The sequence below is a fragment of the Toxorhynchites rutilus genome, chromosome 1, assembly GCF_029784135.1.
Source record: "Toxorhynchites rutilus septentrionalis strain SRP chromosome 1, ASM2978413v1, whole genome shotgun sequence".
NCBI lineage: Eukaryota > Metazoa > Arthropoda > Insecta > Diptera > Culicidae > Toxorhynchites > Toxorhynchites rutilus.
The window spans coordinates 153,649,160-153,674,918 of NC_073744.1; the positions used below are offsets into that span (position 1 = coordinate 153,649,160).

Genomic DNA, 25,759 nt, shown 5'->3' on the forward strand with positions numbered 1-25,759 from the left:
TACAAGTCAGTAACTATAGATGTCGCATGATTTTCACACTGTGCGCCTGTCGTTAGTACACTGCGTTTCATAACTATAGAACCACTCCATTTTTCTCAGTTTCCAGAGATATGTGAGAAGTCGCTTGAACTGAAGTATATAGTGTTGGATATGATGACTATCTTCATTTATAAGACTAGCCATTTGAACTTTTTTGTTGTGTCCAGGCGCGAAACATTAAAAAGAACTGAAATTCCAGTGTTTCATAACTATAGAACCAGATGGACAAACTCTCACTCCTTTACAAAATTAACGTCAATTTCACATGTATTACAATAAGTTTCTAATTCGTAGGCTATCTACAGCTCTCAATCAGTTCAAATAACCCATTCAGGGTGGTTTTGACCAAGCTGCGTCATGTTGTAATGTGTATCTCGTTCTACGCAGAGGATACTGCTCGTTTAAGCTCTTTAAATCACTCATACTGCTTGTAAGTTGTATCTACTATTCGTAAGATCACTCCTTATAAGTTCTTGACAGGGTTTTGATTTGGTAAACAAGGTGACCAGTACTTCAGAATCATTTAATTTTGTTTTTGCATATATATGATACACTGTCGATATCCGAACCTCAACATACTCAACGAACCCTGCTAATCTTAGCTACACCCATGTTTCAATAAATTAAGATGTTAGGTATGTTTAAATATTTAATCAATGATTTCATTTAAGTTTGAAATTTTCACCGTATATAAACCTCCTGCGGATAATCGAAACCCTATTCCAGCACCTCCTCTGCCTAGTATGTTCAATTTTGTTCAAATGATTATTTTTATAAAGTTTATTAACAAATTATTCAAAATTACTGATGAGAAAAAAAAATCAAAATCAAAATATTTCGGATAATCAGGTCCGACCTGTACTACATTGGTACATCCAACGACTAATGACCATCCTTCTGTTATCATCACTCGGCTGTAAACACTGGTGGAGTGAACAAACAATACCAAACAAAACGGTCCTTTTCAAGGCCACCAAATCGTTATCAATCGTTATTAATTTTTCAAACATCCAATGTCAGTATGCAACAGATAGCGGATTCCTGGCATCCTACGTCAACTATGTGGTAGTGTCTCGGACACTACGCTCCTGCTACATTTTTTTCTCTCAAACGCCTCATAATGCCAAGGTAATACTCTTCATTGATCGTTTGACACTCCGGAAGAAGTTCCGGATAGACAACATCATATCAGAAATCACCGAGCCAAAAAAAACTTGTTCTTAAAGACGTTGTGAACAAACTAAATGGCAGATCGTGCTCGAAATTGACATAAGGACCACTGACAGCAGCACCAACTTAAAAAAAAAAGTACAAACATTGAAAAATGTTCAGCGGAAAGATTAAAAATTACAAATTTTAAAATGACAAAATATATTTTTCAGTATGTTTGTACTGATTGTTACACCAAAGAAACCTCAATCAATTAAAACGGTTTTTCTGTATTTCATAGCACTTTATACTTTCATGAAATATATTCAGTTGCTTACTTTTAGGTAATTACATGAGAAAAGACGAATTTCATTATTTGGGTTGGAGTACCAAAAGTTACACAGTTTTGAGGAGGCTGAATTGGGTCACTATTAAAACTGAATGAAGTTGATGAAAATATATGTTCTTGGGTTTCTCAATTCGATTATATAGGGTTGGGGAAAAAGAAATGTCGTATTTCTGATCGAAATTCGACGCTTTATTTAACATACTTAAAATTGTCCAATTTAGGTTAAATATGCGCCGTTTTGTTCGCAAACTTGTTGCCATTTAAAAGGCAACTTCATTATCCCCCCCTTATAAAAACCCCCCTCCTTATTTGCAAAAAAACTCAGACAGCCAGTTTTCTCCACGCCTCTTTTGAGGCCAACTTAGTATCACCAAGAGCGGTTTGCATGGACCATAAGAGATTATAATCACTTGGAGCCAGGTCCGGACTATACGGTGGGTGCAATAGGACATCCCATCTGAGCTCCCGAAGCTTCTGGCGGGTCATCAAAGGTGTGTGAGGCCGAGCGTTGTCTTGGTGGACAACAACATCATTCCTATTGATCATTTCGGGCCGCTTCTGGTCAATCGCCTGCTTCAAACGGTCAAGCTGCTCACAGTAGAGAACCGACTTGATGGTCTGGCTATAGTTGAGCAGCTCATAGTGGATGATCCCCTTCCAATCCCACCAAACACACAGCAAAACCTTCCTGGCTGTCAATCCGGGCTTGGCGATGGTTTCAGCAGTGCATCGCAGGCGTTGATTCGGTCTAAAATATTTTTTTGCGTCAACTCGTGTGGCACCCATACATCCAGATTTTTTGGAATCCAATCTTCTGCAAATGGTTCGAAATGGTTTTATGGTCTATACCCAGTTCCTGGCCAATCGAGCGAGTGCTCACATGCCGGTCTACTTGGATGATTTCAACGATTTTATCGGTTTCCACTACGATTGGCCTACCAGTACGGGGTGTATCTTCGACAGCCACTATACCAGAACGAAATCGATCAAACCAACGCTGTGCTGTGCGAATCGTCACAGTATCGGGTCCATAAAATACACGAATTTTTTCGGCCACCTTCGTGACAGTTTTACCTCGCAGGTAGTGAAAACGAAAAATATGGCGAATTTCTTGCTTGGTGGACTCCATCTTTGACGCGCTATAACTTGAGACTGAAAAGGACAATCACAACACTGTCAAAACGACACATGTAGCACAGATTGTCGTCTTTAAATAGCCGTATAGTATGACCCGATGCGATAAGTACAACATAAGATATGTATAAGTGTTGTCATATATTGACAATAAACGACATTTCTTTTTCCCCAACTCAATATTTTCTTTTCAAAATAAATACCAATAACCTAAAAATAACATAATAACAATGATACAGAGAAGCTCAACTTTCGGTCTGTGAAACCGTGCGCGAGTACAGGAGGGTTAAACAGCGTGAGGGCAGTTCAACACTTTCATAAATTGAAGCATACTGCATGAGATTGGCGATCGTATATGGGTTCCATTCTATATGACGAGACGAATAATTCGTTTCGTCTTATCTCGGCATCAGTCACTGTCGGAACGAGCAAAATATTCTGTTCGAGTCAGAGATCGAAATTCTCACTCGGGTGTTCGATAAATATTCAGTCAAACAATCTAGACTTCGATGAACCGTGTATTGTTGATATTTTCGTCTATTCCTTTTCACCGAAAATTCTTTTTCAGAGAGAAAGAGATGTAGCAAATCTCTATCTCGGAAGTTCAACGAGAATGCTTTTTCGTCTCTCATTTGGTACTGAAAAAATGGAGCGAACAATCAAAGCTAACTTCACCAACGTTAGTCTGTACGACAGCGTAAAAACGATCTCCATTTGGACAGCGTCTGAATTGTACAAATATTAATCCATCTTATGTTCACTTCACGATGAAACCCAATATTGTCGCATGTTTTCATGCAATGTTTTCAGCTGTACTGAAGAAGTGAAAAACCATTATCGGCATCAAGGAATCACAGAAAACGAAAACATTTTTCGGCAATCATACCCCGACGAAAAATAAAAATCGGCATTGAATTTCTCGCGAGAATCGAAGTGAGCGTATAACATTCTCTCGCCTCCTATATTCTCAGCTATTTTTTCCCGTTGGTGAAAACGGATGTTTTTCGTCTAAAATCGGCGAGCACTTCGATCTCTGGTTCCAGTCAGGTGTGAAGACATGTTTTTAGTTTGAAGGAAAAAACAAATATAGAACAAATATTTCTAAAATTGATCAATCGAGGCTCTTTTCTCAGTGCCTAAATCTTAAAATATTAACAAAGAGGTCTCATATATATTTTTTGTTTTAATGATATTTTTTCTACCAGCATATGGTTTCATCACTCAGACTTTTCGTTATTATGGAGTTATTGGAGCCAATGTTTATCAACAATTTATAAATAAAAAAACAGGAAGTGGGTTATATCTATGGTATAACCGCAAGGGTGACGTAGGACTATCGTTGATTTAGAGATCATTTGTATGAAGTTGAATCTGAATGAATGAATATTTGGAGAACTTCGAAAACGAGAGCGTTACGTTGGAGGCACAAGGTTTTATGCATCCAATATTGGATACGGAAATATCCTACTGATGGGGAAGAATAATCTTCAGAAGCTATCCTGTTGATTGCGATTGATTGAAAAATCACAAAACTTAATGTATTTGGTCACAGTGTTACATGGATAGAAAACATTAAAATAAACTCTTTCAAATGAATGTAATTTTAAATTCCCAGAGGAACTGGCAGATTATTTTTAGTAACGATTAGATATTTCCACATTTTCCTCGATACTGGAAGCCCACCAGTGGTTAACGCTAACTCGATAACCATCTGTTAATAGCACTTGATTGAAACATATTTGGTCACAGTGTTACATGGATAGAAAACATTCAAATAAACTCTTTCACATGAATGTATTTTTAAATTCCTAGATGAACTGGCAGATTATTTTCCGGATCTTTCTCGATCCAAACGGAAAGAATTCCGTGCGTGCTGCTTCGAGATCTTCCCGGGGAACCGTTTGTAGCATCACTCTCCTCCTGATGGATTCCCTTCTGGCCTAAGGTGCACAAACAGGCTCTTGGTGACACCGTTCATCCGCGCTTTCATGATAAATGAAGAGCTTCACCACAACAGCGACAACATGCTCCAATCGCTGTTCAATTAGAACTGAGTGGATTTCCGAGCGGCGCTCGCTTATATACCGATTGGTGATTTCAATAGCCTATTTTGAAAGCAAATTTAAGACTATTGAAACAAGTTTTTGGATCAGAAAGTAACAAGTATAGAACGCGTAGACATTTTATCTTTCGAATGAAGTGTTTATCATACCATTTCGTTCAGCTGTTTAGGAGCTATTAACACTCAAAATCTCGGTCTTCGGCGTAACGCTTTCGTTTTCGAAACTTTGATTTTACACCCCGGTATAGAAATGAAAGACGTAGTCCTACGTCAAAAAATAAATCTATATGTATGTATTTCCCTTAACATAATAAAGTAGGGTAAATGATCTTGGTTGATCTTGGTTTGTCCAATTTATGGTGTTATCACACAACTAGTAAATCGATTTTTTTTATGAAAATCACATATAATCAAGACGAGTTTGGGTTTGTTGAAAAGCCCTAAGTCTCTTGTTTCTAATTCTACCATAAGACATTGAAATTATTCAAATATTTATGTTTTTTTACGATTTTCCTCAAAGAGAAATTATGATCATGGTTTGACCATCTCTGATCATGGATTGTCCAGAAAATGATCATGGTTTTTCCAGTTTTAGAAATAACCATTTTTGAATGAAAAAAAAAATCGAATTTTCAAGTAGATGTTGCATTTATCATTGCTTGAGTTTACCGTCATCATATTGATCCATTCATAATTAAGGCTTTCTTCAGAATATTGCCTTTTCTTGGGCATTTTAAAAGTGTTCACCTCAACACCCTCAACACGGAGAAACTTTATTTCTGCTATGCGCGAAGGACACAATAAACAAACTGCAGCGCGCCAAGCGATTGCTATTGGCGATCTAACGTACAAATCTACACCTAGGCGGCGCTGCGGTGAAAGTGATGATGGTTTTAAATTTTGCCATGTGAGCTTATGAAAGGATTGTAGTTCTTTCCATAAATTACAATGTTATAATCATAAAAGATTATTTGATTGCGATGAGTTTTTAAGAAATTTAATTCTGCGCATTTTTATATATAACATGTTATTTTCTCATCTCTTTCAGTAGTGAAGTTGTATAAATTGTATAAAGTTGTATAAATATTGACAATGGTTGAATCAAAGACGGAAATTCGAGAGCACAATCAAAAACAAGTAGAAAAATGCATGGTTATTGCATGTGAGAACTATCTTGGAAGTCCGGAAGTAAAACATACGTGATTTGTTTTTCAATTTTAGGTTACCTTATCATCATTTTTTTAGTTCAAAAACAGAATCCAGATGTCTCACCGATCGTTCACGTTTTGCGTTAGATCGCCAATAGAAATCATGTAGACAAAACAATATTAGTGAATTGGACAACTCATGATTAGAATTGAGTTCATCAAAATGCGTTCACTTAATGGTTTAGCTATGTAAATCTGATCAACCCAACCCAGAAAAAGGGTTGAATACGTGCAAAGTATTCATCTGGTGATTCATTAAAAGTTAGCTCAAGTGAGGGGCGCATCGACACCAATAGAATGTGGTTTTTATAATCCTTCAAAACATGTGAATTCGTAAACATATACTGTAAAACTACTGTAAATCATGACGAAAACAATATTATTTATATGTAATATGTAACATTCGAATACCTAATTTGACACTCGTGCGCTGAATCAGAGCATTCAAAAACGTGGACAAATCATGATCATATTTTCGACTGAATAAACCAAAATCATTTACCTTACTCTAGTTTTTTTTCACATTTAAAGCAATAAATTTTGATACAATGAGTATGACGAATGGAACGCATTATCTTTAAATGTAAATCAGTGATGAAAAGCATTGGTTTATCGAAGTTGCTCAAAAATTGAGTTTTGAATTATTCCTTCTCGTTCAGTATGATTGTGAAGACACTTTTCGTAATTTGAAAATCTGCAAAATTTTCCAATCAATGAATTGAATTTGATGGTTGCAGTTGAAAACATACAATGCTTATGCAATTCTAGTTTAGCCGTGGAACAATTTCTGAAGATAAAAGCGGAACAAAGGAATACTGATGCTTTGAATCAACAAGATGAACAAACACACTAGACAACGGCTCGACTGATTTGTCAGCGACAGCGGCCGAACGATCGAGTCCGACGAGCTACTTGTCTGTTTCTAGTCGAGCTCGGCTTATGGAATATGAAAACAAACGAGACGAGCGCTCGTCTTCTGGAATAGGGCTCTATATTAAAATAATCAATCGAATGAGTAATTTGAGGCATGAGTGGTACATTATAGTGCTTTTATTTTTTTCAGTTTTTTTTTCTCGAAACAAAGAATAAAATTCAATATTGACTATTTTCCATTATACGTATTTTTGATTGGTTTAAAAGAAAACTGCCACTTTTTGCGTTCCATTTCGGTCGTCAGTTAGTTAGTTCAATGTTAGTGTTAGTTCAGTCCCAAATCAATCACCTGTTTGTAGATGACGTTCACTCTTCTATCTGTGAGAATCGATTGCGGTTTATTTTGAGAAAAAAATGTATATCACAATGTTCTAGCTTCAAACACAAAATGGGACCTCAAATTGAGTCTTCATAATAAAACTTGTCCACGGTCTCGCACCGGATCCAATTGATGCTACAAAAGGAAAATCGATATAACCCTCCCACAGTACCGTGAAACGACTCCAATGCCGGAACATTCTCTCAGATCCCGATACCTCCTCACAGGTGTTATACTTTGAAATCGTAAAACGGCAAAGCGCTGGGATCGCCCCCGAAAGGTGCTGCGTTTATTTGCTCGACACCGAGAACAATCCGACACCTTCCCGATGCCGCCTCCGTGTGTGTTCTACCCGTGTAGCAACAACCTGTAGTCTCCGTCTTCGACCGATGATAATGGTTACTTCAAACAGACGCGTGGAACACAGTTGCAGTGTGGGGGAAGGATGGATGCTAACGAGAAGCAGTGTGTATCGTTTTATGACCCATACCCAGGCTGTTTTCCGTTAGATTGCGGAACTTTATGGAGTTACGTTCCGAGAAAGGAGATATTGTTATGGAAGTGTAAACATTGCATTCTTCCGTGTAGAACGAACAGGTTGAAACCAGCGGAATTGAGTTTGGATAGAACCATTCACCTACAAACGAAAAGTCCTTATGTTAAACAAATTTGAGTCCATGAAGGGTGCGAGTGGCTGGTTTACCCTAGCAAATAAAAGAAAATACTGCATTGCGCTATTGGGACTAAATTTATCTACACGAGTAATTCCACAAACACCAGCCGAATTGTTGACATCCTGTTTGCTCTCCTCCTCCTCCCGCCAACAAAACTCAACAAAACACATCCTTTCGCCTGATGCAATATCATCTGCAGGAGGGTAAACATCTAATCAACACGGTCCGTTTTTGTTTGCGCTCTGTTCCAAACTCCACCCTTGTAAAAACAACGCCCAATTCGATCGCACCTTTCAATTAGCAGACCCATCCATCGCAAGCGGTGTCGTCCACTCTAAACGAGACGTATCTCATCGCCGGCCATAGAAAATATCGCCATAGCGTACGTGAGATGACAGCTTTTTCAATAATTATCAAACAAACTCCAATCAACAACACCGAGATAGAGAGAGCAAACGGTCGAAAACACGGGGGACAGTGGGGCCTGAAAAGGCGTAGGTTCGTTACGCACAAAATACTGTTAGCAGCATCCGGGCTGAAACTGAAGTGACAATTAAATTTATCACTGCTTTTAGTCTGAAAGAAAAAAATAATACGAATTCTTTAGACAATTGAACGGGTTCATCTTTTCATGTGCAAATTGACTAAATAATTTTAGTGTGTGGCCATATTTACGCCAACAGAAAAAAAAATCGGATTCTGTTTGTCCACCGCCGTTGTTTACCACCGTGTTCTCCGTTCCGAAACTCACAGAGTGCTCTATTGGTGCGATATAATGTGATTGTGTCACTTAAGGGTGTGTGTGAGCCGAAAGCTCTGACGTTTGTGCCGAGCAAAGCAGAAAATCTTTCAGCCTCGAAGAAAAACAAAAACAATCCACTCGAGCGACAAAAACACACACAGACACACACACACATACTTGTTTGGAAACTTTCTCAAGACGGTTGCATTCAACTGGAAAACAAATATTGAACTTTTACCAACGAATGCCAACGCTGGAGCGAGAATTTCGGGCTGTGTGCCAAATGCCTGCGCTGCTGCGAACCAAGATGGTTGCCGTCAAATACTGCTCCGACGGATTTACATGCTGGGATGCCAACACGACTAGACGCTTCGAGGGGGGAAACAGCACCCCGAATGATGTTTGAGGATTGTGCCATTTTTGTGGTATGTTGAAATATGTGTGGAGATGTGTTTAACATGAAGTACCAAATTACTTGCAAATGAGTTAAAGTGTTGCCCGGGAAAGCAGGATGGATTCGGTTTAAATCTCTGCAAAACTGTTTTTCTACCACTTGAATAATAATTCTTCGAATTCAAGGGGTTTTAAAGTAAGCACCAACCCAACTTTTTGACGTGTTTTTCATTAAATGTGCCAAATCAGGAAACATGTCACGTTTTTATAGAAGAATTTTAACATTGATAAATATTATTCCTGCTTGTGTTGATTTGGATACCAATCGGATTGGAATTTCGCCTAGATTTGTCTGAAATGCTACACATTATTACAGTTCGTACATTTAACAATTGACAATGGACAACAACCGGAAAAACAGACTCCAACTAGAGAACTCATGAAAACTCCACCCAAAATGAAATAAACAAATAAAGAACCACTCATAATTTATCACTTGGAAAGAAACAAGGAGATCGATCAATCCTTAAATAAAATTAGACTTCCGTCATCTGCTTTAAGTAGCAGTAATCCAACAAGAATTAATTTCAATAATATTACTAATCTAGCCCTCCAATGGAATGTTAAAGATCTCAGAAGTAGACTTTCTGACATGTAGCTTTAATTTCAGAAATGAATCTCATTGTTTTTGGGATCCAGGAAACAATGACTCCAGGTATTTTGTTGTAGCTATTTGTAACTTTTTTCAAAGAAGGTCCTACCTCCTCTTCAAATGGGGTCACAATTGTAATCGAAACCGGCACCCATAAACTCCTTAAAATTGGCACTCCGTTACAGACAATAGCTATTTCTGGTAAATTCCTAATTGCAGTTACAGTTGCTAGCTTTGTACAGGGTTTTCCAACTTTAAATTCCGAAAGTAAATTGAAATAAAACACACTTAGAATTCGAATTTCGATGAAACTTTTATTTCAAATTAAAGTTTGGTTTATGCCATTATGTGTGAAATACAACATCATTCAAATGTCCACCTAGGGCGTCTCGCACATCTTGATCCGGAACAGGTAATTTTCGATGACTTTTCGGCACATATGGGGCGATATCTCGGTCATAATTTCACGAATGTTGTCTTTCAAATGTTCAAGAGTTTGCGGAGAGTTGGCATAGACATGATCTTTCGCATAACCCCACAAAAAAAAGTCTAGCGGGTTCAAATCGCATGATCTGGACGGCCAATTGGCATCACCAAAACGCGAAATTATGCGTCCCTCAAATTTCGTTCCCAATATGGCCATGTTCGGTCGTGTTGTGTGGCACGTGGCGCCTCCCTACTGAAACCACATGTCATCCGTATTCATATCTTCAATTTGTGGCAAAAAAATTGGTTAACATGCGGCCATAGCGCTCACCATTCACAGTTACCGTCTCGCCGTCCTCATTTTCAAAGAAATACGGCCCGATGACTCCACCAGACCATAATGCGCACCAAACAGTGACTTTTGGCGGATGCAATGGTCTCTCAACAATCACGTGTGGATTTTCTGAGCCCCATATACGGAAATTTTGGGTGTTCACATAGCCACCGAGCTCGAAATGTGCCTCATCGCTGAAGAAAATTTGATGCGAAAATTCAGCATTTTGCTGCTGTTGTTCGTTCACCCAATCGACGTATGCCCGACGCATTCCATGGTCACCACGCTCTAATTTTTGTACCAGTTGGACTTTATATGGATATAGGTGCAAGTCCAAATGCAAAATTTGCCACAATGATGTGTTTGACAAGCCCAATTGCTGAGCACGTTGTGGAATCGAAACATTCGGGTCATCCTCCACACTGGCAGCAACAGCAGCAATATTTTCGGCCGAACGCACATTACGATGATGCACAGGTCTCACAATATCCGCTACGGATCCAGTTTGTTCGAATTTACGCACTACATTAGCGATTGTGTGCTCTGTAGGCCGTCCATGACGACCAAAATCCATCCGTAATGCTCGAAAAACATTTGCCGGTTTTTCATCATTTTTATAGTATAATTTAACAAAATTAACACGTTGTGCGATGCTAAAACGATCCATATTGTAAAATGGCAGACATTCAACTAACGATATGACGCTTTGGTTGACAGCTATTGCAAACGGTTGTCAGCGCAGGGCTGTATACTTTCGGAAGCCCGAAATGGAAAACCCTGTACATCCCACATCATGCTGACTCGGTAATACTAGGTGGTCAGCTGGATCACCTAGTGAGCCAGTTCCGCTCCCCATATATTATTATGGGTCTCAACGCTCACTCTCATGCACACACCTTGATCGGAGAGGAGCTATAATTGAAGATTCCACTTTAGATCAGTCCTTTAAAATTTTTAATAATAGTTCCCTGCATCCTGATGTCTGGGATTTTGATTTGACGTAGGACTACGTTTTGATTTCTGTATAGGGGGGCAAGGTATGGTAAGGTAGAGGTATGTTTTGCGAGCGAATTGAAAGGTAATTCATGTATTATGTATTATTTCTTTCTTTCAGATTGGAACATTCATGTTGTATGCAACACAAAACTGTGTGCAATAATTCGTTCTATCAAATTATTTAGACATCCAGTCGATGTGTAGGAATGAGGGTGATGTAGATGGTGGCGTAGGTCAGTGAGATGGCTGCAATACCATAAAAAAAAAATTCAGCGATACCGAGGTGATATTGTCATGGCTCCAAGTGTCAATGTGTGTGACGCGAAATAATCTGTAAACGAACATTTTATTCATTTTTTCAATGATTTTAAATAAGAACAATAAATAATCGTCTTAGACGATGGAAAGAAATCACAATACCATAGTTATCCGTTAAAAATCAAACAGTTTTATAATTTCATGTGTATTTTGTTAGTTGAACTTCCTGTTGGAAGCTAATTTGTTTTTTGTTCGAATCAAACTAGTCGAAATGTCGCAACATTTGACTGCTACGTACAATCGGATTTATTATCACAATAAGCACAAGAGCGAAAGTGTTGCAAAAAACATGACGTCCGTACCCCTAGACACAGACCCATCTACGTTTTTTGAGAATGTTGTCCTCGTAGATTCTCCTCGGTACCTGGGACCTTGAACAGACTGCTCGTGGCAATTAGCAATAGGGTGACAGCTTAACCGGATCTCTGAGATATTTCAGTGTCCTGACAACTGGAGCTAGTGACCTCGAAGGTCCGACTTGTGGCGAAGTTCTTCATTGAATAAAGTAACTTGCCGTCTACACCCCAATCTGATAAATTTAAAAAAAAGTCATTTTTGGAAAAAAGGAAAATAGCTTTCAAGAAAAAAAATATAGCGTTCTTGGTCCCGAGACAATGTAAACTATAAAAAATGCAATCAATAATTACAAGACCATTATCCATTTTCCATTATCCATTATTTCTGCACGTTAATATTTTTCGAAAAGAGATTAGCTAATTGGCTTTAATTTGATATGTCGATCATCTGAATCGGTGCAGTAGTTAAAAAATTATGAGTTTAAAAAAAAAGTAATTTTTGAAAAAATGTGAATAAAATGATCGTTCGAACCACCCTAAAATGGAAATAGCCACCTATTTAATTTGATATGCGGATCATCCGAATCGCTACAGTAGTTCAAAAGTTATGAATTTAAAAAAAAAGTCATTTTTGGAAAAAAATGGCAAAAAAAGATTTTTGGGCAACCCTAAAAATGGAAATGATCACCTTCACACTTACAACACTTACGAAGCGTATCTTTCAAGTTATTGGCGATCTAACGTACAAACCTACACCTAGGCGGCGCTGCGGTGAAAGTGATGATGGTTTTAAATTTTGCCATGTGAGCTTATGGTTGCTTATGGATGGTTTGTAGTTCTTTCCATAAATTACAATGTTATAATCATAAAAGATTATTTGATTGCGATGAGTTTGTAAAAAATTTAATTCTGCGCAATTTTATATATAACATGTTATTTATTTACCTCTTTCAGTAGTGAAAACTATAAAAATATTAACAATGGTTGAATTAAAGAAGGAAATTCGAGAGCACAATCAAAAACAATCAGAAAAATGCATGGTTCCTGCATGTGAGAACTACCTTGGATAGATCGGAAGTAAAATATACGTGATTTGTTTTTGAGTTTTAGGTTACATTAGCATCATTTTCTTAGTTCAAAATCAAAATCCAGATGTCTCACCAATCGTTTACGTTTTGCGTTAGATCGCCAATCACTTTTGTTGTTCTGAGCTCTAATGTAAATGTCGCATGAGCTGGTTTAGCTTTGCGTAAATTCGTCAATTGTGGTATAACAAACTAACAAATCAATGAGATACATATGAGGTGGAGCAGTACCCAGAGTATATTTGTATTGGTAAACAAAATATGGTGTCGTTATTATTTGCATTCAATATGAAATGTATATGGAAGAAACGAAACAATATTTATATAACTCACAATTTGATGATGTCATGAGCCAAAATGCTCATGAAATCTTGTAATTGATTGTTTTTAATAGATGATAATTGTATTGTGACTTACTTCCATCATTTAAGGAGCAAAAACGTCCAGGGAACAGTCGTATTCTTAGTCCTCGGAAATAGCAGTATTTTCAATGAAATGTTGCTTAATTGTAAACTATTTTCTCAAATCACATACACCGGTACTGGGAGCCTTTAAAATATCATCAAATCATCGTGAAAATAACGTAAATTTATCTGTTTCTATGAAGGTGAGAGAGTGAAAATGACACACAAAAACATCACGTTTATTTATCTTTTTCGACATCATTTCACAAATATCCTATCACATTATATGCATATTCAGTGAGAACTCCACGGAAATCTGTTTTTAGTTGATAAAAAACTTGCAGAAAAAAGCGTTTCCACATGGATGTCGAAGGCAATTGAATGTAAACACAAATATTGGCGTCACAATGTGAAAAGTAGCTATGGCAGCGCATGTTATCACGCACACTACGCTCGCAATTTCTGCTATCTGCTCCACATAATAATCCTGCTCATGGCTATCAAATGATCTTTAAATGTTATTTTCATAATTAACTCAGGAAAAATTGCTAGGAGTTGTATCATTTTGAAAATGTGTTTATTCAAAAAAAAAAGCATTTTAAACAATAGAATAAATTAATTCTTAGGTTGAAACGCATATTTCAGAAGCACATAGAAGCATAGAAGCTGGTATATCATCAATATTCAAATATATGGATGGTCTTATCATTGTGGAGGAAACGTTTTGTCACGGTACAACAAATACACAATATTTAAAACTATCTGGTTGAGATCAATTGCACGGAAACTGAATGAGCTAATCGGCAGAAGTAATGTGTGCTCCATTTTATTTCATAAATGAACAACTTAGTAGTTATGATTTCTTCTGAAAAAGTTGCATTAAGTTACAGGGTTCTGAACTAAAAAACTCGTCCGGATGTGTGAATATATCTCTGATAAGAGCAAGTCCGAATGACAAGAGAAGTTTGTACAAATTCACGAAGGGGAAAGAGAAGAAGGTTGTAACTCATTATAAATTGTTGATTGTTTCGGATCATGTCGTATTCGTTGTAGCAAACGCAATAAATACAAGGGACTGAATCTTGTCAAATAGTATGTGGACTAGCCGATTCTCTTTTGCAAGAAGGTATTGTGGAGAGATGAAAATAACTTCTAGTTTTTTGAACATAAAAACGATTCTAAACATGGCTGCGAACGAGAGATGAGCTATTTGAAAAGAATGTTCAAAAACAATAAATCAAAAAGGGCGAAGCTTTAAGGTCTGCATATACTTGCATAATCTGGCGATGTGGAAACTGCTCGAATTGAATCAATGGGGAATGATGGCAAATACATTTCCCATAGTGCGAAAATCTTCTTTTTCGTGAATCGTATAATCGATTCTAGATTAGATGTTTAATAAATGTAACATCCCCAGAAACGTCAACAATTCAACGACCTAAATGAGACTTGGGTGAACCAATGCACAGTGTACAGAAGAGTACACTTTTGTTTATATTTATATTTTTGTGTCTATTCTTCAGGACATTAGCCATTAAGGAGTGAAAAGATTATATAATCTTACCTTTGAGCAGTCTCTTTGCTGAGAGCAGAGTGATTCCTTTGAATTATGCTGAAAGAATGTATAATGAAAAATAAAACATTAAAACACTGAACAACAATCGATATTTCATGAGGTAAGCATAAACAGTTCTAAATTGACAACTTGATAAATAGCTAATGTTCAAAGCTGCTGAACTTTTCCATTTTTCCCATCTCAGAGGGAAGTAACGCAATGCAAGCTTTTCAATTATATAAAATTTGCAGAAGATTTTCCAACAATGAAGCAATAAATCCTTACTTCTCCGTGTGTAAATAAAGCATCAAACGAGTTAGTATTATTACCATTCCACTGTCAACGTTCCTGGTTCCCTGCTATGGGACGGTTTAAGAAGGGAACTAATTTTCACACTCCTAATTTGATACACATTTCCCTCGCCTGTTTCTTCTACCATCGATCCACTTCGGGCTGTGTTGCGTTTTCCCCGTATCCGGAATCCTCGCCGAGAAAAATTTCGTTTCGCACGCCTGGCCTCGCCGGCGAGTGGATTGACCCGTGCAGGTAATTAAATTAAATTTATTTTCTCTTTCAGCGTCCTTTCCGCGGAGGGGGAAATCGAGCAGCAGCAGCACCGGAACAACGGTGCAGCCGTGCTTGGACAGGTAAGATCGATTGGTTGATCCGCTGGGGGGCGGGGGATAGACGACGAGCCTTATAATTTATCACAAAGTGGTGAACAATTTGAGTGAATGAATGGGGTCGTTTTTTGCTGGGTAAGGTGTCGCTACGAATGTTCCCCATTCACCAGAGCGGTAAATATTATTGTGCGAAAATTCTCGATTCTGAAGAATTATTGCAAACAAAAATAGTTTAAAGATTTCGACAATTCCAACATGAGACACAGATACGGAAGCACAACTTAAATCTATCTTCAAACTTTACCTCCATCAGCGCAGGTAAGAATCTTGATTTGAATTCCGACTCTCTCTCTTGGCGGCAAAAGTTGGATTTCTGTCTCTCAACGTTATCTCGATTGTGGGGATATCGCAAATGGAATTGATTCCCAGGATTCAGTAGCTTGAGGTGCCGCAGGGCGAGAGAGAAGCTTTCGATTTCCACTTCCATTTGGGAAATTCTTTGTGTGGCAGGTACACAATATTGGAATTTTTCGCAGCGTTCTGCTCGATGTACGTGAATACTGGCAGAATAAGCCTTCGGAAGCAGAAATGCGTCTTGAAGCCATCTTGAGACGGGGCTCCAGATATCGATTTGCATTCTTGGTGGTTGTTGTGTGGCAGCAGCAAGTTTTGTGAAGTATTGAACTGCCAAATGATGACAGTGGTGTTTTTGAATACCTTTTTTCTGCACATCGTTCAGTAGATAAACTGAAACGTACAACGAGCAGTTTGTTTAGATATAGTTTTTCAGAGGATCTCTCAGAATAGATATCTTCTAATTATCACCCATCTGTCGACGGTTGGACGTTGAAACGTTTGCTGTATTTCAAAATCGTTGTACAGAGCACACCTCAAATCAATTCAGTGTTCAATTACACAAGCGGATTGTATTTGTCTTTGAAACCAGTAGACTGTTTCAGTTTTCGTCAAATAGAAAAAAAATCTGATATTCCATTCATTTGTCCAAGTTCATTCGGCAGGCGAAAGTCGACCGGATGCGAAATTGAATTGGAAGCTGCCATGCCTCACATTATTAAGGCGATGGCTGGCCAAGGAACAGACGAAGGCCGTTCTATTTCCCACACCTAATGAAAGTGCGAACTACGAGAGGCGAAGGACACTATATTTCGATGAATTGAATGGGTCAATTAGTATCGGAAAAATGAATGCTACCTTTTACATTCACAATTTCAAAAACTGTTTTAAGTATGTGGTTCACTCTGAAAACATTACCTAACAAGTGCTACCTAACTCTTCATCTCCTATTGTCGAATTCGTTGAAATGAAACCGCATTGAGGAATTCTTAAAGGCTAATAAAACAGGAATATAATATCGGTTAAATGCAGATTCTTAACAACTTTGCATATTAATGAATGTAAACAAAATTATGACTATGTCTGTCATCAGTATCTTGAGAGGTTTTGAAACCCCAATGTTCAAGAATTATATTTTTCCAGTCTTCCATTTTCCGGAAAATGACAAAAACTCGAAACATTGAAAAATTGGCTAATTTACGCACATTTCACCTGTAGGAGCTTCAATCGGATGGTTTTTTCCTACATCACAATGTGTGTTCTTTTATCACAGTAATACTGTCGAAAAGTTTTCATATTTCTGTATTTTATTAGGTTTTGCTATCTGTTAGGTTACATTATTGAAACACCTTTCACACATAGTTGCTTTAAACTGAATTTGTTGCCCAATAAGGTTATACAAAATTAAATGAAATTGATTATAAATGGTAGCTTGTACATTAAGGAAAAACATTACCATACGGTTGCTTACCAAAGACATGAAAATTGTCAAAGTTGCTGCTCGTTTTTCCGAACAACTAGTCGTTAATGATTCAATGAACAATCTTCTATGAGTATAAAAATTTGAAAATTAAATCACATAGTGACACTTTATCTCTTTTGTGGTCAATGAAAAAATAGACGGATGGTGTTTAAGACACGACCGCAATGTATTAGTACTACAGTACTACGAAATCAACTTATTCAATTTACCTGTCTATCACTTCCGATATTATCTCATGAATAAACTTCAATTCAATAATTTACTCTTTAACAGGAATTTTTGGTGGTCCTAATGCTTGGTTCTAACGTAACTCTTTTGTAGAATTTGGGAAGCCAATTTAGAAGCTTTCCACCCTAACATATGCTGTTGACTGCTCGCTGTCTAGAGCGAGACTGGAATATAGATTACAGAACAACCCCTTTTATACAGTTGCCCGGTACTACGTGGCATGTACGCGACCCAATAAATATATGTTTTGTTTCATTGTTGCTTGTTCTTATTTCCATAGAGGAGTGCTGGTGCTGAACAAGCGCACTGAATGCTCTCACCGAGCGGCGCGTACTATTGGTAGAGCGGCAAAGTACGAGAAAGCCAATTCGAAAATGTTTCAGTTTTGAAACATGCTGTTGATTACACGCTGTCTAGAGCGATAATGGAATAGAAATGTGGTGTCCAAACACGACCACTTGTTCAACGTAGGACTACGAAATTCGAGGCGAGGCGAGGACAAACATTATTCCTATTACAACCCGCGAACTTCCACCTGCAACAATCCGTGCAGTGATTGACGATCGGTCTAAGCGCTTACAACTCTGCGCGAAGGAGTGAAAGCACTGAGGGACGCAAACGATTCTCAAAAAAATGTCGTTTTGGGCAAATTGTCAAATTAACACTCAGCGTTAACATGTACTTTTGATAGCTCACTGTCTAGAGCAGTGGTGGCCAGGTTTGGACATGGCGCGGGCCGCATTAGAATTAAAAAAAAAAATATACGTTTTCAACTGATACTTTTTTTGACTCACTTTTTATTTTAAATTAGAAAGCATTCAGTTCTATACACGATTTCACTGACAGAATGATGGCTATACTTGATAATGTGAATACGGTATCCAATTAAATTGGACGTTCCTTCAATTATCAAAAAGTTTCTACAAAAAAATTTTTTTTTGCTTAAATATAGAAAATCCTTAAATACAAACATACTCCAACACCGTTTCGATTCCATTCGAACTACTTTTCTTAAGCCATTTTATCTAAATCAGCTTGAATGTAAGAGATAGCGATGCGAAACGCGCTTTCCAAATGACTGTCAGTGATTTTGTTTCTTTACTTTGATTTCACTTCTTTCATAACTGAAACAATTGCTCTCAAATATTTGTGGATTCAAGTTCTGTGGTTAATAATTCTGGAAATCGCGCTTCTGTAACAAATCTGGAGTAGAAATCTAAGACAACATGGTTTTCAAATTTGTCACGCAGCTCTAAATCACACTGCGTTTCAATGAGTTCCGTCTGCATGCTTTCACTGGCGTATACATCATCGAATCTGAATGGGGTAGAGAAAATTGGAGAATTTTTTCATGTGCTTCGAAGTACCAAAATCTGTGATCAGCATTAATCGACTGGAGTGCATCAACATTTTTCCTAGTTGTCGACACTTGAGAAATTTTCAATGTCAGAAAATGGGTAAAATGAAAATTTCACATTTGTTGTTTGAACTTAAGTTTGAACATTTTATGATTCATACACATACATATTTCAGACAGATTTTTTTTCCCTGGAATACACGCCCTGCGTCAGTCGCATTCTTTTTTTTTGCTAGTGCAGGTTTCCATTTTATTTCAATTTACACAACACAAGCCACAGTGATAAAAAAGCGATTGCCAATAGACGCTGGAATTGTAAATGAACTCGACTGCCCTATAATGGCGAAAGCACAGCGAAACCGAATGAATTTTCTCACAAACTTTCTCTCTCTTACGTACTCAAGCGTACATATTTTCTCTCTCTTGTCAGTTACTCGGTTGCGAGTTAACGTCAAACGATCCGAAGAATTACGAACGTACCCATATTACAAATTTTGACATTTGATTTGCATGTATGGAGTTACTTCTACCGAGCTACTCCCGTTTACCTTATACATACCAATCAAATGTCAAGTTTCATGATATGAGTACGTTTGTAATTCTCCGGATCGTTTGACGTTTTCTAATAACCAAGTAACTGATAAAGTATAAACCCGGTTTACGGCCGTTACTTGCACGATTCTTTGCGAGTGTGAGCAGAACAGAACCGAAAACGTGAAAAAGTCCTGTGAGAACAATTGTTAGGAGATTGAATTAGCATGGCAAAAACGGAAAATAAATCAGAAAATGATAAGCCTGAATACACACGATTATCAAGAATTACTCACAAAGTTAATTTTATTCAATTGTATGGAAGAATTTTTAGCTAAGAATATAATTTCACTCATATTATTTTTTTATTCAAATCAGGCTGCGGGCCGCATGAACAACGTTGGAGGGCCGCAAGTTGGCCACCACTGGTCTAGAGCAACATTTAATCTCCAACAGTCCCAATAAAATTATTTCCCGTAGAAATAATACACAAGTTATGCTATGGATGACGGTGAAAGCTGCAGCAAACACTGCGGAACAAATTTTCGTCAATTTTCCGAGGAACACAGAGCTGGAAAATACCTTATTCACATCCAGCTTCAAATGCGATGCTCTTTGACGCAACTTTCAACCCGGAAGCAATGTTCGAATTCATGTTTTCTCGAGAACAATATACAAGCTGGACACATGTCAATATTTATGTACTTACTAGCTGACCCGACAAACTTCGTCCCGCCCAATATTTATTTTCCGTTATCACATTCACGTTTTGACGTAGGACTACGTCTTTCATTTCTATACCGGGGTGTAAAACCAAAGTTTCGAAAATGAAAGCGTTACGCCGGAGACCGAGATTTTGAGCGTTAATAGCTCTTAAACAACTGAACGAAATGGTATGATAAACACTTCATTCGAAAGATAAAAGGTCTACGCGTCATATACTTGTTACTTTTTCATCCAAAAACTTGTTTCAATAGTCTGAAAATTGCTTTCAAAACAGGCTATTGAAATCACCAATCGGTATATAAGCGAGCGCCGCTCGTAAACCCCCTCAGTTATGATTGAACAGCGATTGGAGCATGTTGTCGCTGTGTTGTGAAGCTATTTTCGTTTATCATGAAAGCGCTAATGAACGGTGTCACCAAGAGCCTGTATGTGCACCTAAGGCCAAAAGGGAATCCATCAGGAGGAGAGTGATGCCACGGTTCCGCTTGAAACATCGGAGCAGCCGCCACACACACACACACACACACACATATACACGCGCGGAATTCTCGTTGCTGAAAAATAATCTGCCAGTTCCCCTGGGAATTGAAAAATACATTCATGCGAAAGAGTTTATTTTAATGTTTTCGATCCATATAACACTGCAACCAAATACATTTGGTTTTGTGATTTTTCAATCAATCGCAATTAATAGGAAAGCTTCTGAATATTTTTTTCCCCATCAGTATCCAATATTGGATGCATAACATGAAAAACGTGAAACATCATCGCGAAAATCAAGTCATTTTCGAGCGATTATTTGCTTTCTACTCATATAATGCTGCGACCAAATACATTTCGTTTTGGATTTTTTCAATCAAGTGCGATCAACCTAAGACCACGTTTTTCTGCAATTTATTAGAGGTGCAATGAATCTTTAGGAATTCCCGCTCTACGCGCACTGGCAAACAATGTTTACTCAACAATTTCTCAAACGAGAAATGGGTGTTGTGAGAAAGGATTAGCGAACGCGAAAACGACAAACGGGAGAAAGATACGTTTGGAGGTTGAAGGAAATTGGCAGAAAACTTCTTCATTCTATCATTCAAATAATGTGATTCATACCACTTCGTTTTACCAGAAAGAGTTTCTTAATGCTCAAAGGAGGAATTGAGTCCTCCGAGGAAATTACCCAGCGCAAATTAGAGTCGACTATCGATTGCGGCATTCGTACACAAATAATTTTATAATGCAGTTTCACCAAAGTGATTTCTTCGGATATATTCACTACATCATGTCATATATTTCATATTCTTCATTATGAAATCCATATCCATGGCACCTATCGGTATCGAATTATCATCGACACCACGATTTTCGCTAAATGCTCCTTTCAGTTCGGCCTGTAAAAAACTTTTCTGAACTCTAATCCATCAAATTGGGAGCATACTCTCCTCGGATACGATGGGCCAGCTGGTCCTTGGGCATGATGTGACGCGTTTTGCATGGATAACACACAAATTGGTATCTTCGAATAAGCCTCCTGCAGCGTCATAACTGCGGAACTTTGGAAGCGCAAGTCGGTTTTGAAGTCCTGAGCAATTCCACGATCCAAATGCTGCAAAGGTAGCTGCGGATCACCAATTCGGTCGACTTCTGATAGCGACGAATTTCACGCAAAGTTCCCGGTCGATAGCGATGTGGCTTCTTCACCTATCCTGCTGCTGGTGCGCTTATCCGAGCTGCTTTCATGTGCCTTACCACCGAAAGACTAACGAGCTGTCTGCGAAAGACTAACGAGCTCGAGTCCTCACGGTGCGAGTGTAGAGTAAGAAATGAACGAAAGCAAAGGAAGCGTCATTTTATAAACCATAAAAGTATAGAATCTAAACCCCACCCTTATTATATTCGTAAGTATACAGTAAGCTTATATAATAAAGAGGGTGGGGTTTACATTCGATACTTTTATGTTTTATAAAATGACACTTCCCTTGCTTTCGTTCATTTCTTACTCTACTCTTGCACCGTGACGACTCGTTTGTTTGGGACCAAGCAGACAGCTCGTTAGTCTTTCGGTGTTAAGGCACACGAAAGCAGCTCGGATAAGCGTACCAGCCGCAGGATAGGTGAGGAAGCCACATCGCTATCGACCGGGAACTTTGCTCAGGACTTCAAAACCGACTTGCGCTCCCAAAGTTCCGCGGTTATGACGCTGCAGGAGGCTTATTCGAAGATACAAATTTGTGTGCTATCCACGCAAAACGCGTCACATCATGCCCAAGGACATTCAGCTGGCCCGTCGAATCCAAGGAGAGGGTGCTATATTAGCTTAGCATATAATCAACGGCCCTTTTCAGGGCTCCAAATTTGATGGATTAGAGTTCAGAAAAGTTTTTTGCAGGCCAAACTGAAACGAAAATTTTCGTTTGGATGCCATACAGCATCGAGAAAATTCCGGAAAGATCTAATCGTTGCTGAAAAACAATCTGCCAGTTCCCTAGGAATTGAAAAATACATTCATGCGAAAGAGTTTATTTTAATGTTTTCTAACCATATAACACAGCGACCAAATACATTTGATTTCGTAATTTTTCAATCAAGTGTAATTAGCTGGAAAGCTTCGGAAGATTATTCTTTCCCATCAGTAGGATATTTTCGTATTCAATATTGTATGCGCGCGCAACGGAAAATGTTTCGTATCGCGAAAATTATATAATTTTCAATCGATTATTGCTCAGTCGCCGAAATTTTCATACTCAGAGAGTTCATTCTCCTCTAGTTTGCCTTCCAAATTGCCATCGTAAACCGCACCTTCTCTCGATTCATTCACGCACGAAAAGCATACTTAAATGATATTCTGGTGGTGAAACCCATTCATTTTTCGTGAGGCGTCGTGCATAAATTACGTAACGCGATAAGGGGGGAGGGGGTAGATGTTGCGTTACTTTCTGTTTATTAGAGATAGGAAATTCCGTTACGTAAGGGGGGGGGGAAAGGGGGTTCAAGATCCGGATTTTTAGCGTTACGTAATTTGTGCACGACGCCTGAGGACATCGACAAGACAACATCGTTACTGAACGAGCTGAACGGCGAGGGATCGAGGAATTCATTACCTGACCTGACCTGACCTGAAATGCAATCAGTTTGTTTTAACTGTGAGGGAGCGCAGAAAAGCCGATCGATCAGAAGGAGAAGAGAAGGTGACCAAGAGAGCATCGAAATCAGCATTGAAATACGGTTCCTCGGGAAGACATTGAAGCAGCCGCCACACAAACACACACATACACACGCGCAACTCTTTTCGTTTGCTGGTTATCGAGAAGAAACCTGGAAAGAAATGATCGTTGCTGAAAAATAATCTGCCAGTTCCCCATGGAATTGAAAATTACATTCAAGCGAGTTTATTTTAATTTTTTCTATCCATATAATACTGCGACCACATACATTTGGTTTTGTGGTTTGTCAATCAAGTGCAGTTAACAGGAAAGCTTCTGAAGATTATTCTTCAGAACAAGGTTTTTTGTATCCAATATTGGATGCATATAACCTTGAGCCTCCAACGTAATGCTCTCGTTTTTGAAGCCACCCAAATATTTATTTATTCATTCATTCAGGATGGATTTAGATTCAACTTCAAACAAATGATCCCTAAATCAACGATAGTCCTACGTCACCCTTGCGGTTATACCATAGATATAACCCACTTCCTGTTTTTTTTACTAAGCGCACGTTCATAGGTCCAATCGCAGAGCTGTTCATTGATTGATTTGCTAATCTACCCTATTAAGGAGGAATTTGTTCGATTAGTCCTCGAGTTGTTCAGCACCCTCCCCTCCTCCACTTCAAAGAGGAGAAACCAGTGTCAAATCATAAATGTATGCTTCATTCTCCCCTTCAGAGAGAGGGAAGGAATGTCTATCTACCATAGAAACACGTCGTGCCCCCTAGAACCTTCACATGCCAAATCCGGCTCCATTTGCTTGATTAGTTTTCGAGTTTTGCAGAAATTTGTCTTCATTTGTATGGCCTTAGAGTGGGAGGAGAAATGTAAATTCACCATAAAAATGTTTCGTGCCCCTAAAACCTTCATATGCCTAATTTGGTTTTATTTGCTTGATTAATTCTTAAGTAATGCAGAAATTTGTGTTTCATTTGTATGGCAGACAATCCCCCCCCCTTTATATAGGGGGGTGGAGTTTGTAACCACCATAGAATCATTTATTTTATTTACAAAACATCAGTCCGTTCGAATTTCATTTCAGTTCATATAACAAACGATTTATCTAGGTCCACCATTTGGAATTATAATGAGACGGATTCACGGATTTATGAACCCTATTAAATTCCAAGTACTTCTACCAAAACTCGTCATTATAACATCAGATTATTTTCAGACACAATTCTCGTTCAAGATTTTTCAATCACTTGCAAATAATATGTTTCACCGTTACATGGAATAAATGTTTGATACAGAAAATATGATAGAATAAAGACAGCCCTAAATCGGACATCTCCTTTCTCGAGTTTTGCTCTTGTCAACACATTCGGTGATTCATTTTTATTTATATAGATAGAAGAAGATATAGGAGTGCGTTTTATCACGTTAAAAAAGTAGAAGGGTCTGAGCCTAGGGACATGGACAGTGGTTTGACGTAGGACTGTGATTGTTCAGATCACTTGGTTATTTTAAATGTAATCCTTTTCATTGTTCAGAAATCTGAGCTTGAGCTTGAGCTTGGGTAGACTGTGCAATTCGTCTTTTCATTGTTCAGAAATCTGTTAGTTTAACTCTTTTAAAACTCTAAATAGTAGCCCTGAATAGGGCCGTTTTTTGTATGTACTCATAACCTTCAAACGGTTTGTAACGAACAAAGAAAGACAATAAGCTTCTGGCAGGAAGTTCAATTGTCTAACTGAAAATGATTAATGAATATCAGTGGGACAAATAACAGGGTGGAATGGTAGATGAAGTATACGTGAATCGGTAAACAAAAACAAATACCGCCATTGATTACATTGAGTATGAAATTTATGGGGAAGAAACGAAAAAACAAGTTGAAAACACTCACGATTTCGTGATATTATTTTTGATGGATAGCTATGGTATTGTGGTTTCTTTCCATTGTTTTATTCTTATTATTAGTCTTATTCTAAGGTATCGAGAGCAGTTGCTTTTTCGGTGAAATAATGTTCGCTTGCAGATTATTACAATCAAGTCGTATTGGTTCTGCTGTTCAATCTAGGAAGGAACTGAGTCATTGAAAATTATGAGTATGAGTCATGAAAAATATTAATATTTCATTTCGATAGAAATGATCACTGTATGGGTGACACTTTCCTCGTTGCTTTGATGAAATCTTGCATGAAGTTTGAGTGATGCATGAAATCTTGCATCTGATTACTTTAACAT

General features: G+C 38.1%; 1 protein-coding gene across 1 annotated transcript in view; it reads right to left on the reverse strand.

Annotated features, from left to right (window-relative positions):
• The window catches only part of LOC129766812 (transmembrane protein fend-like), a 245,423-nt gene that overhangs the window by 83,163 nt on the left and 136,501 nt on the right, over window positions 1–25,759 (reverse strand). Inside the window, exon 2 of the mRNA XM_055767431.1 lies at window positions 15,078–15,125. Coding sequence (XP_055623406.1) covers window positions 15,078–15,125 — 48 coding nt within the window. The remainder of the gene's footprint in view (window positions 1–15,077; window positions 15,126–25,759) is intronic.